This window comes from Centroberyx gerrardi, chromosome 21, assembly GCF_048128805.1.
Source record: "Centroberyx gerrardi isolate f3 chromosome 21, fCenGer3.hap1.cur.20231027, whole genome shotgun sequence".
Classification (NCBI taxonomy): Eukaryota; Metazoa; Chordata; class Actinopteri; order Beryciformes; family Berycidae; genus Centroberyx; species Centroberyx gerrardi.
In genome coordinates, this window is record NC_136017.1 from 19,525,193 (window position 1) to 19,539,525 (window position 14,333).

General features: G+C 39.0%; 1 protein-coding gene across 1 annotated transcript in view; it reads right to left on the bottom strand.

Annotated features, from left to right (window-relative positions):
- Positions 1-4,950: 4,950 nt before the first annotated feature.
- fam184aa (family with sequence similarity 184 member Aa) overlaps positions 4,951-14,333 on the bottom strand; it is a 117,963-nt gene continuing 108,580 nt past the window's right edge. The window contains exons 23-24 of the mRNA XM_078291145.1: positions 13,044-13,408; positions 4,951-5,071 (exon numbers count right to left, since the gene is read on the bottom strand). Of these exons, the coding sequence (XP_078147271.1) occupies positions 4,951-5,071; positions 13,044-13,408 (486 nt within the window). The remainder of the gene's footprint in view (positions 5,072-13,043; positions 13,409-14,333) is intronic.

The following is a 14,333-nucleotide window of genomic DNA, read 5'->3' on the forward strand; positions in this document are numbered from 1 at the left end:
GCTCGCTGTTGACACATGGACGTGTAAAGGGCAATATCTTTCAATTTAAGAACTCATGAGACAGTCTGATCTGCATTTGTGATGATGCCCACCTCTCTCGTCAAACCAGAAAGCAAAAAACTAAGACTTGGAAGCTGTGACAGCATCTAGATGTTAAATTTGGAGCTGCTCCGTAGAGAATGAATTGGGAAAGACGGTAATAAGTTGACTATAAGTCACCCAGGGGGTTTTCTGGGGCTTGGTAACACAATCAACTAGTCACTGTAAGTCCATTCATTTCCTATAGAGATGAGCGACCAGGGAAACTCGGCCGATGGTCAACAAGCTTGTCAGCCGAGAAAACTTGCCACAGCTTGAACTATTTGCAGTAAATTCAGTAAATAGTTCAGCCTGGCAAGAGCAAAATGGACAAGAAGTTGATTACAGCCATTCAAAGCTTCCCAGTTCTCTTCTTCTATTTGAACTACAGTAATAAACATCTCAAAAAATGATGGAGAACGGTTGATCCATCGTTGGAGTTGATGGTAAGCTCTGAGTTTTTTTCTGTATAGTTTTGATTAATGCTACCTCATTAGCGCTCGCTAGCTATGTTAACTCATCAAAATGATGTAACAATGAAAGTGGCAATACCAAAGCAATGTGTGAACAAGCAATTGCAGGCCATTTTCTTGTTCACAATTGATAACATGACTGCACAATAAAGCTAATTTGGGTATCACAAGTGAAAACTAGCTTAGCATTAGCTTGCCAGCTGTGAGCTCTTCCAGCAAGGCCGACTACGCCATTACATCCACAACCAAACATTATGCCCACCTAAAACGAAGACGTCCGACAAAAAAACAGAAAAAAACAAAAAGCAAACAAAAAAAACTGTCAAACTATATAATGTTGTAAAATAACTACTAAAATAACAACTGTATTCGTGAAAATTTACCACTTAGTCTTAGTTCTCTACTGTCTGGCTGTAGGAGAGACTCGTTCATGTTCATAAATACTGATTGGACTGTCCTAGAAGGAATAATATATTGTACATATTCTTTAATTGAGTGGTATTATCTTTTAAATACAACAGTCTGGTCAGTTCTTATGAGGCTACTGCCAGCTAAGAAAACACAAATAAATAAATAAATAAATAATAAATAAATAAATAATAAGTCAATATATAAATGACTAATCAGAAAAATAGCACAGGTAAGTACATAAACAAATAAGTGAATATATAAATAATTAAATAAGTAAATACATAAATAAATATTTGCTCATAGCCTAAATTCATTCTTCACTCAGTTCATTCAATAATTACTGTTTCCTTTCATTCTTCATTTTGTTATTTCTTAACACTAAGCTGGCAGCAACCCAGAGTCCAACCTTTAGCATAAATACAGTCCTGTTTTTCTTCCCAAGACCTAACACATGGAGGATTTTCTCCTTGATAAATCACTGTCAAACCAATGCTAGCAACAATAACTATGCAGTCTCCCCCCAATGATCTGCTTCTTGCTTCCATTTGGGGAGAATAGTGGGACTTTTGGGTTGGAAATTCTGCAAAACACCAGGAATACCTTTCCTAAGTACATGATTGTTAAAATCATAGTGGGGGTAAAATGGTGAAGATTGTACTAACATTTGATTTGACCGTGATTAATTGAGAGAAAATCCATCCATCCAAAAGACATTTGCACCATCTGATGCAGAGATTGCATAATAGGCTGAAACGTCAATAATATCTAACATAGTTATTGTTGTTCTTATTCAACAAACAAACAACACAAACAAACCTAATAATTCACAGTGTGCATGAAGGAACGAACCAATGGTGGTTCAGTGTTGGGGCTATTATTCCAGAGGGCATACTTTCATCAATATTGTATTTAAATCTATTTTCTTTGCTAGGAGCTCGTCACATTAAGGGTAAACATGTTTCTGCATTTGTCCTGAATCAGTTTAACAATTTTACAGTTAACACAGTTAAACCAACATATTAGCATTGTTAGCATTCTTCATTGAAAACAATGGCACACCACTAGCGGTACCCATTAGTTTGAAATAGGGATGTCTGGCTTATACTGCATTCATGTCATATGGGAATGAAGTTTGACAGTTAAAAGCAACGACTTGGAAGTGTTCATGCATTTTAACTCATTTGACACCATCAAGGTGCCATAACTGTAGTTTTGTGTAAGAGGTGAACAGTATTTTCTAGTCGTATTTACCATCTGAAAGCTGAGTGAACAGTATTTTCTAGTAATATTTACCATCTGAAAACTGAGTGAACAGTATTTTCTAGTCGTATTTACCATCTGAAAGGTGAGTGAACAGTACTTTCTACTGGGAAGCTCGTATTTACCGTCTTTCCCATATGACATGAATGCTGCATTAGTGGCCCTGGTTTCAGGAAGTGTTTCTACCACTTTTATCTTTTTATTTTTAACACAAAAAATGGGCATGGGCTGGTTCCAAATGGGTCCTCACATTCAAACACTGCCAAAAAATCTGATATCCAGGATATCATACAATTTCTTGCTATTGTAAAAAAAAAAAAAAATGTGTGTACGCTCAACCTTTATAAATATTTTATATTACAGTAGTTACAAATTCTGGGATCTACCTTTGAGAATTGTATACTCATCGAATGCATGGTACCACTTACAACCTGCTTTTATGAAATATTTATTCTGCCAGTGAAAAGTGATAACACTTCCTGAACCTTGGGGGCTTCTGTTGGTTCTATTATGGAAGACAAGATCAAGCCATGCTGAAATGTTATTGAATCTGTTTCTAGCGGTAACTGGACCCCGGTAATGTCAGCATGAGAGGCACTATGCTCTCTCCTGTTGGATGAAAACCTCATATCTCTCTCTTCACTTTTCAGTAAGTAAGAAACGCAGCCTTTCTCAGACTGATGACCATGTATTTTGGAAACTGTACAAGTTCTTAATGGACTTCATGGACCTTCGGGTCATGGAAATGACTTGGCACAAGAAAAGAACAATGTAAACTTTCAAGTCAAGTTAAAAAAAAAAAGAAAAGAAAAGACAAAACACCAACCTGGAGATATGAGGATTTCAAGTGACTGACAGCAGCATTATGATAGTGTTGAATCTGTTTTCACATGCTCTAGGGGCTGCTTCCAAAGGCAGAGACATATAGCAAAAGAGTTATGTCACTGATATGAACTCCTAGTTAGTAATTAGACTGAAGAAATAAAGGGTATAGCTTTGACTAAACACTGCTCGGCATTAAAAAATGCTCTTCAAAGTCAAGAAGGAAATCAACTTCTACATGTCATTGACAGAACTCTTTCACTGTATGTCTCTGGTCTATTGGCATCATAAACAGACCATAGCAAAACAGTAGCTTGTTACATTATAAATACTGGAATAAAAATATGAGGCGCGCTTGATTCGGCTTATCTCAGGTGATATTTCCTCTGCTGAGACTGTTTGGAAAGGTAAATCGAGCGCTCCTCAGGTAGCTCAGAGATCTGAAAACCATTTTCAAACATATATGTACACAGTCAAAGCACTGGGACAGCAAGCTAAAGTTAGTCTTTTTTGCTGGTGTCGTTGTTGTAGTATAGTTTAACATGGAGACCAATAAAGACCCAGAATCAAAAGCTGGGCCTGTCCTTTTGCCTTAAACTCATCTTTGGATGAGAAATCCATATTACACTTTAGATGAGCCCACAGTAAGAAAGACTAAAGGCCAGTATACATGGTCAAAGGCAAAATCACTTTGTTGTGGCCGAACACAAACTGTTACTGCTTAAACTTTGACCCAGTCTGCAGCTGACCAGTTCAAAGCACTTCCAGTCAGATTACAGTTTACATGAGATACATGTCGATGTACAAAGATGGAGATGGAGGGGAACCTCACCTTAGATGTGTCTGAGTTTCCACAACTAACACATACTGTAAATTAGAGTTGAAAAGACACTCTCCTAATCTACATCAGTATTTTCTGCAAACACAACTGCATTCCAGGGGTGCATTCCATTACATAACTCCTATCTATCCTGTCTAGTGTGCATTAATAAGTAAAGGAACAGGCAACATTAATAAGTGTGCCAGTTCTGTGCAGGTTAGATTAAAGCTACACTAGGCAGCAATGTTATGTAAAAATCCAGCCGTCTTATCAGTCTAAATCACAAAGTGGGGCTGCAACAGAGAACAGCGTCCCATCCCCACTAACTGAGACTCTTTAGATTCATCCTGTTTACCAAAATTTAATTCTGGTATTGGTATGGTCACTGGTGGGAAATTTTCTCTACACAGGAAGTGACTTAAGGAATTTAAAAGTGAAATCCAAAAGTGTCTGGTAAACAGTAGTGAGAAAGCTGGACTCACCAACAATAGCTGAACCTCTTCACCTCCACCCCACCACAAACTAAGAGGACAACTTTTAGTCTACTAAATTTCTGGGTAATGAAGTCCTTCAAACTTTCCCAATTTCAGTTAACTCTCTGTGCCACTTGGGGCCGCCAAAGTTCAAAGTTGCCTAGAGCGGCTTTAAAGCTCACACAAATATTGTAATGTTTTGCAAAATTGATCCTGGAATGAGGAGATAATTTAGCATTGCCTAATGTTTTTATAGCCCCCAACTTCCTGCTACCATGCGCACTTCCATGATGATTGACATGGCATTGACAAACCTTCCTATGCCATACGGTGCACAATGCTCATCATGTATGGAAGCCATAAGGCTGCAATCACACTGGAAACCCAAGGCAGTGTTAACAGCGCTGCCCACGGCTGTTGTAAGCACTGTGGTTTTGCAATGCATGTTTGAAATGAATGTAGTCCAACTGAAATAGGCAACTCACTGCTCTTTGACTGGGTTTCCTAATGGTGACTTGCCCCGACTTTCAAAGCCTGCAATTTGATCACCGTACCACTTTAGCTCTCTGTCCCATTACTTAGTTTTTGGACTGAATTGGGGTTTTTTTGCCGGTCAGAAAGAGAAGTATTGGGCATATTGCTCCTCTTCTTTTTCTTTTGCTACTTTTTCTTCACTTCTTCCTGCCTCCATCCCCCTTGGGTCTGACGGTGTCATGGTGCTGGCCTCAGGAAGGCTGAGGGAGGGATGAAAAAAACATCCATTAGAGAGACAGACAGTCAGATAGATAGATAGGTAGGTAGATAGATAGATAGATAGATAGATAGATAGATAGATAGATAGATAGATAGATATAGATGGATGGATAGATAGATAGATAGATAGATAGGTAGGATAAGTTGGACAGTCACACATACAGATACACACACACACACACACACTATCATAATAGTTTAATTGTTGGTCATGAGTTATTATACAGGCATCTAAGCACTTTATAATCCATAAAATATCATAATGCATTCTGAATCTGGTGTGAGACAGTTATGAATCTGTTACAAGTTATTATATTATTAAGTTTCTTGTGAATTGTGATTGTGTGTGTTGTCATGGAACTTTCCTTCAGGGAGAATAAATTCTTAATAAACCTAATTTCATTGTCTTTTTTGCACATTATGTTCTTACAGCTATATCTATGGTCATTTAGGGGTATAAAAAGAATCAATCTTTGGTTCATTGCTGGTGAGATGTCAAACAGCCTACAGGATCATAGCCTAACCCAAGTCTCAAAAGCATAAAAGTTCTGATTCTGATTTTATTTGGATCTCTTTTAGCCTATTGGCTAATCTTCCAAGAGTCCACATTAAAAACATTTAAGCATACAATAATTCATATTATACAACACATAATTGTTGACACACACATATCATATACATACATGCATGACACATATAACCTACATACATTGACACTTATCCCGTATGGACCTACATATATACACATATTCATCTACATGTGTTCACTCTACGAACCTACTGACAGTGCAATACAATAGTGTGATGATAACTACATTTAAATCTTGAAATCTTGCAATCAACAATCCAACCGCCGTACTGTTCTTGAGTGAGTTATTGTAATGAATTCCATAATTTAACAGTTCTGAAAATAAAAGTCCGTCTTCCCATTTCAGTTTTTATTTTTGGTAGTACATAATGATTTTTGTCTCTTATTCTTATGTTAACTTGATGTTTATCACGTACTAATAGCAGTTTGTCCTTAATACTAACTGGCTTTTTAAACTTTTGAATTTTTGAAATTAGTACTATAGAATGTTGTCTCACATGCTCTACTACTGTGGGCCATCCCATTGTAATATGTAGTTCACTCACTCCTTTTTCAAACCCACACCTTAAGACCATTCTTGCTGCCTTGTTAAGTGTGATCTGCAGTCTCCTCATATCTCTCTGAGCTGCATTGCCCCACACTGCACAGCAATAATTAATGTGACTGTAGATTAGACCATGAGATATTACCTTTAGAATGTCTTTAGATAAAAACTTTGCAATTCGTCCAACCATTCCTGCCATTTTCATCACTCTTTTAGAAAGATCTGTAATATGAGCCGTCCATGAGAGATTGTTTTGTATTTTAACTCCCAATAATTTGACTTCTGTAACCACTTTAATTTGAACACTGCCATATGTTAAATACCATGGCTTCAATTTCTTCCTCTTTCTTGTAGTACATATAATCATATTTTTAGTTTTATTTACATTTAATGCCAATTTATTGTTTTCCACCCATTTGATGACACATTTAAAATCATTTGATAAATATTCATGCAACTGAGTTTGTGAATCTGCCACTGCAGTGATGGTTGTATCATCCGCAAACATATGTGCATTTGAGTTGGCTAACACTAAGGGAAGATCATTTGTGTATATAATAAATAACAATGGTCCGAGGCAACTCCCTTGTGGGATGCCACAGGTAATCATGCGTGGAGAAGAAAAGGAGCCATTAACATAAATAGATTGCTTTCTACTGTTTAAATAAGATTTCATCCAATTAATAGCATTCTTACTGAAGCCATAATGAATTAATTTTTTAAGTAGAATAAACATACACATACACGCATAAACACACATCAGCTGAAGACATTTATTTTAGGTGTTCTACCTCCATGAGGTAGACGACACATGAATGTGAACTCTGTGAAACATTTGTATGTGGATGAAACTAGACAGCTGTCATCCATGGAGGGGAAGGAGATACTGTGCGCGAGGCGCCTCAAACGCCACACTTCAAACGCCACTTCAGCGGGGCGTGTGAGGACGCTCTGACTGACCAGACCCGGTTCACTCGCTTCCTCTCCTCCTCGCATCTTCTCCTCGTTTCCCCTATGACCTTTCACCGAGGCGTCGAGGAAGCGAGGAAAAATCGTTACGTAATGGAGCGCACCCCTGCTGATTTTCATTCTAGCCGTCTAATCAGAGCATCCTTTATACCCGGGACCTCAGGTGAATGCCCTTAAGTGCAAATTAACTGCTTTGTAGGACAGAAAGCCAGCAGGATTCAGGGTTTTCTAACTGTAGTGGGCAAGTTAACGCAGCACCTTGGTTTTAATGTGATGTTATCATGTCATACACGTGTATCTGTTATGCTATTCAAAAGCGCCAAAAATTAATCAGATGACACAACTGAATACAATTTTAATCATGTAAGTAATCATAAGTAATCTTAGATGATAGCATCTCTGCTTTATAAAGAGAGGGAAAGACAGCAAGAAAGAGAGGGGGAGAGACATGGAGGGAAAAAAGAAAGAAGAACAAAACAAAACAAAACAGTAATAATGTCAAAATAAGAATAGCAATCTTCACTCATTGTCAGTGATTTAATCAGTTTTCTGTCAGAGAAGTCTCGTCTGCTTTGAGATTTGACAGTTTCTTTCCAATATGTGATGTGATTTTCTTTTTGTTTTGAGATAATTTACTATATTTAAATCACTCTCCCTCTGCATCTGCACTTAGGAAGCCATCACATGGCTGGAACAGACAAGAGTGTTTTCTCCTATTGAAATCAGCATTCCTGAACAACCATTTGGATGGTAAACTAAATCCTATATTTAGCTGGTATGCAGATGACGCCCTCCAGCGGGCAGAGCTCCGGCTGTGCTTGTATTATCTCAGCGCTCGAAGGCAGCAGCAGCCCTTTCTGTCTCGTTACGCTGTGTGTCCGCTGCCTTTTTGCTGGGAGAACAAAAGCACAACAGCGTTATCTTGCGAGTTTCACATTTGCAGTTCAAAGCCGCTGCAATGCTTTTCAGCGTTTTTCCTTTTTTTGTCTTGGCTTTGCTCAAAGTTTGAAGTCCCACTAAGACTGATTGCTAAATGTAAATAATTTTCGGCGGCTGGCTCCTCTTAAGAAACAAAAAGCACATAGCGGTGACAGGATCTGTGTATTTTAATGAAGATTCCGTCCAGACATTTCCCAGGTGGCCTGGCAGCTCCATGGTAAGAAATATGTAAGAAATTAATTTTGCTGAAATGTGTGACAGACATAACTTTAAAGTTATAGACTTTTAAAAAGTGCTATTGCAGTGACCATTGAGTGAGGTGGTGAGGTTTTAAGGTGGAGCTGAATATTTATTGTCTTTGTATGTATCGTATGCTCTGGTAACTAAAATGAAATTCACCATACAATAAAAACCTTTGAAAACATTTGAAAGACACACAAACACAGATCTCCAGAGAAAAAGTATGGAGACACTGAATGAGGAAATAGGGATACTGGGCTAAAAATGATATTTTACTGGATAATTTTTCCTGTACAAAAATGTGATACTAAAGCATGTCAGAAAGGAAAGCAAAGTGTTTTTCACACATAGAAGGATGTTCACTCTTTCTAATGGTCAAAAATGGATTACATCCCAGTCACTTTTGTCTGTTGACAATGGATCAGGGTGATAGTCAATATTGCTTCAATTTAAATTCCTAGAATCAGTGAAAAAGTGCCTCTCTCTAAATTCTATACAGCAACTGGATAATTTTGTTTCACAATCCACCATTGAGGAAAAAGTGACACCTTTAATTACACAAAGGCTGATTGCACAAAATTAAAACTAATTATTGTACTTTTTAAATGACAATAGGTAACTTAAGTCTTGTTTATCGCAAACATACCCTTTAACAGACTGGATCATCTAGATTTTAGAGCTACTGAAAGTCGAACTTAAGGTAATGTTTTCTTGTAGAATGGATATAAAGCATTTTGAAAATGAACCACTCAAATGTACATTGCATCCAAGGAAGCATTTTAAATACAGACACACATACAGATACTGTTACAGTTATACACAACCATCCAACCATCCACAAACATATAGAGAGTTGTATGCAGAGCCATAGACAAACAGAGTTTGGATAGTGCAGTTTCCATTTTATGGGACCTTGAAAACCTCGGTCCAAATGGCCTCAAGATGTCACTGCAATTTCAACTGCACTTACTTGCATCTTAAGACCAAACACAACCCAATCAAAACCTTGGAGGAAATCCTGATCACATACCATGCAGCAAGAAGCGGCTGGTCAGCAACGGGATCTGATTTGATGGCTTCCTCCTTGAGTATTCAGAACAAATGTGAAAAATAGACACTCAAAAGTTGAATTCCATTGTTAAAATCAGCTTAGAATGTTTCAGAAACGGAAAACTCCATGTCTAAGTACATCATTCACCCTACGACAACAAGCACCATTCTCCATGTTCATGTGGTCTCTAGCACAGTGGTTCTCAACGTGGGGTCCGGGGACCACCAGGGGTCCTTGAGGGGGTTCCAGGGTGTCCCCAGCAAATTGATGAATTGTTAAACTTCACCATGTTCATGTGGTCTCTAGCACGCCAAATTTAAAAATATGAGTGATATGCTAATATCAAATGCTAATATACAATACCATAATCTGTACCATATAGGTTAATTATTGGGTTTGTTGGGTTTGTTTGATAAGTGTATCACTCTTCCTTCGAATTTTGGTCTTGACTTGCTAGAGGTGCCACATGGTTGTGGAGAACATTGCTTGGACAGTGGGATGAATGGACTTGGCCATGGAGTTATGGAACTGAATATTTCTGTTCAAAGTTCAAAGTAGATTTTAACAACAAAATCAAACATCCACTGTCTATTTTTCACCTCTTGTATATACTCAGAGAGGAGGCCAGCCGCTTCTTGAATTACGGTATGTGGTCAAGGTCTCCTCCAAGGTTTTGAATGGGTCACGCTCAGACTCAAGATGCGAGAAAATGCAAATGGTTGATGGCAACATCTAGGGCCCATTCAGGCTAACAAAAACCCTGCTCCATGGTTGTTTCTAAGTCCCTGGTGATTTTATGGCAGCTGGTCTTGTTTTCCATGTATGGTGGTGTTATGGAACAGCCAGAACAAGATATTTACAGCCAACACTTGGTAGATCTGGAAAAGGGGCAGCAACATCCTGGCCAAACTCTTTCTATCTTTAGCTCTGGGAGAGACAAGCCTAAATGATTATGGGCAGCAGAGGTAAATCACTGTTTTCAATCCCATTGACTCTAGAAGGAAAAACAAAGGAATGGACAGATTTCTCACCAAAGTCAAAAAACTGGGGTTTGATGTATTGACAGTGGAGTGTTTAACCCACTTAGGATGAGAAAGAGGTCTTAAAGCATGTATTATGTAACAAGCATGCTCACAACCTTTGTGATGACTGGTAGTAACAAATTACAATTACTCTCTTTTTTGTACTTTTTGTATGCTAGTAATTTTACTTCTACAACAAAGTAAACCTACTTCTACTATTTTGGTACTATTTTGGTACTCCTCTGACCACCTCTGACCTTTGTTCACATCACCTTCCTCTCGCTTGTGCTTTTCCTGTCTCTCTCCAATGCATGCTGTATTACCAAGAATTTGATATATAAATTCTCATTGAGCATGTGTTGTATGGAACCTCAGTTGTGTCTTGCTGTGATGCTAGTGTCCACCCCTTGTTTTTCTTTCCTCCATGTACTGATCAGACCAGTGTCATGCCAGTTTTAGGTGAGCTGACATGCCATTCCGATGTTGCATTACAGTGCTAACCTCAAGAGCAGACAAGCATAGCAGACACAGCAATATGCATCACTTCTAAAATCCAAACGTGATCTATTGTGTTTTGTGTCTAGTCTAGAACTTGAGTGATGATGGTGAGGATGGTTGTAGTGGGGTGAGGGATACCTTGACAAATTTATACAATTTAGGGAAGATACGTTCCACAACACGGTACATCTGTTACTCAAAATCGGCTTGTTAGCATGTTAGCTTTGTGTTCTGAAACCAGTGGATCTCTTTGGCAGGAAGCTAGCTTATCACTAGTTGTACCTATTGCCTATAACAAGGACCGCTAAACAATACTACTAGACTGTGTCTTCTCCATATTGTGATAGGTGGTGCTGGCTGGGGGTTAAAAATAGCAAGTTTATTCTGCTATTTCTAATCACCAGACACCTGTCACAGGGTGGTGAGGATACCTTCCACACCACGGTACCAAAAACGGCTAGTTAGCATTGATCGCATTGTGTGCTGCTTCCTTTAGCAGCGAGCTAGCGTTGAGACAAACCTGTAAATGCACATATTACTATTGCTTTAGCTTATACTCTGTATTCAGTAGTTTTCCTTGCCCACTGTCCATCCAGTAATTTTCACTTTTGATTCATAGTAACATTATGCCCTCCGTAACTGTAGGTTCTTATAAGCGTTAGCTCACTCTCTTATCACCATCTTCCCATGGACTTCTGCTGTATTGCTCTAGCTTTGTCTGTCTGTTCAGCCTACTCAGACAGACTATCTCTGTATGCTGTTTACCATTTATATATACAGTATATATTCAATAATAAAACTTGAATACGGAACAACACAGCAAAGACAGCTTGACAGCTTTTTTCCTCAACACTAGCTTGCTGCTAAAGGTACCCATTGTACCAAAATAGCTGACTAAAGTCAAAATGCCAAGGAATCACTTAATTTAGTGCCAAGAGCTTTGGTGAGACGCATGTGACAAGGGTTTATTTTAAAGATCGACCAATGTGGGGTTTTGAAAGACGATACCGATATTTTTTAACTGAAGCTGCCGATAGCCAATATCTTAAAATATGACCAATTTCATCAAGGTTACAGTGTTTCCATCAGTTTTATTCTTGGTGGAAAAGCCTCTGAAACAGAAATTAGACCATGGGACACTAATGTGGTTCATTGAAACCCATACAAATGAAATTTTTAGGTGGGTTAGCAGCTCCATAAGACATGGTGAGGCAGATTTCATTGCAGGTTTTACAGACAAAGGTACCTTTTAGAAAAAGGAACCTCCATCATATGGGAGGTGGACGTGGATATTGGATATCTGATCTTTAACCAAAGGCCAATATCGGTCTTTGAAAGAAATAAACCCATTTATTTTGAGTTTTAGGGAGAGGGGTGAGGATAAGAAGGAGAGACAACCAAGGAGTGAGGTGGGGGGCAGAGAGAGTGGGAGCTTGGGGCAGGAAACAGGCTGGGGTCAATTCAGTTTCAGTTCAGTCAATTCAAAATGACAATAGAAACTGCACAAGCTAATGCTGTAGAATTCATTCCCAGTTATTTCTTAATAGGCAGACCGACAACCCTGCCAAAGCTCAGTTATTTCATAATGGGATCAACATGACAACCTTGTCATACCGAAAAGGAAGTGACAACTAGTGCCACTGCTGGTTGTGTTTGTTTGTGAGAAATACAAATTAAGTGTTGTTTCCCACTGACAAATACATATTATGCTCTGATAGACAATTAACTGCATGATCTTTACTAGAACAGTTATTTTTGAATAGGTAAGGTTATAAACTCTGATCTATAAACTCTGATCTAAAGGTAATTGCAATAAAGCATTGTAAATACTTAATTTCTGTCTTCAGCAGCCCGCAGTAATTACAATCAATAAAATAAGATTTTCTTTAAGGAAATGAAATCTCTGTCATATTTCATTCAATGTAACATCTCAGTAATACAATTATATAAGAAATTCCCTATGGAGAAGTAAAGCCTTTTCTCACAGCGCAATGAACTTGCCCTCCTTATATGCGAAGTGTGAAGAAAATCCACTCCCTGAATGAAGTGAACCGAAAGTGAATTGACGGCAGCTGTGGCAGAAAGGCAGATTAGTTCTCACCTCCTAAAGCTCTGTAGGCCCTGATGCTGCACCTGGGGTTTCTGAGGATGAGGAGCATGAGGAAGAGCAAGGCTTGGCAGGGGATGATGTGGAGGATGAGGAGAAGAAGAAGGAGGAAGAGGAGGATGCTGAGGAGAAGGAGGAGGAGGAGGGCTGAACAGAGGCAGGGCTTTCCTAACTCGGGGCGCGGGCCTCTGGAGGGGGGAGCGAGGAGGCGCAAAGCGGCCTCCTGGTCCTACCTCCTCCACCTCCTGTCCTTCCTCTTCCTCTCCCTCATGATTCATGGTAGGAGGGCTGACAAATCGAAGAGCCGATTGGCTAGGAAAGCTGGTGAAGCGGTGACCTGATTGGCTGCCTGTTTTTAACTATAGACACACATAGAAAGGCAGGGTTGGGGAGGTAATTTTATATTACAATACAATGACATTTTAGCAAATCACCTTTATGATCAACTTAGTGTGCAACGAGAAGACTGGCAGCAGTTTAAATTGTGTTCAGTATTTAGCTTTTGCTAAATTTATGCTTTTGAAATGATGCAAAACTCAACAGAACTTGCTTAGAGCTGCAATAGGCGCTACACTACACTGTTTAATCAGCCTAAATCATGACGTGGGGTGGCAACAGAGAAGAGCTTCCCCAGTGAAGTGAGACCCTGTGGATTCGCCCTATTTGGCCATATTAAATTGTGGTGTCGGTATGGTCACTGGTGGGAAATCTTCTCCACACAGGAAGTGACTAATCAAAACTTAAGGGTGAAAAGTGTCTCCTAACAGCAGTGAGTGAGTGTTCCGTCCAGGGATGGCTGAACCACTTCACCACCTCCACCCTACACTAAGAAGAAGGCATATAGTTTATTGATGTCAGCTTATGGGATTTCCGGGTAATGAAGTCCTCAAAATGTAAACATTTAACTCCCGCTGCCATTTGGGGCCGCCAACGTGCAAAGTTGCCACTTGGCAGTGTGAGTGTTTAAAACAATGTACTGTAACTGCTACCAATTTCGTCGCAAAACAAGTTGATCAAAAAGCTGAATTACGAACACCCCATTGCGTTATTTGAGGTTATATTTTCATGCTTTATGTATCTATCTGATTAAAGGGCAGTTTATAGTACAACGATTTATGATCGCCCAATGGACATCTCTACAAAGTCACCAACATTCCATCATCGCTCAACTTTGATTTTGGACGCTGTTGCTCATAAAAAGTATAAACACTAGAGCGATTATAGAACGCATCGCAGAGGTTCAGTCATTTGCTTTCATCTAGTTACTTTACTTTGTTACTATAG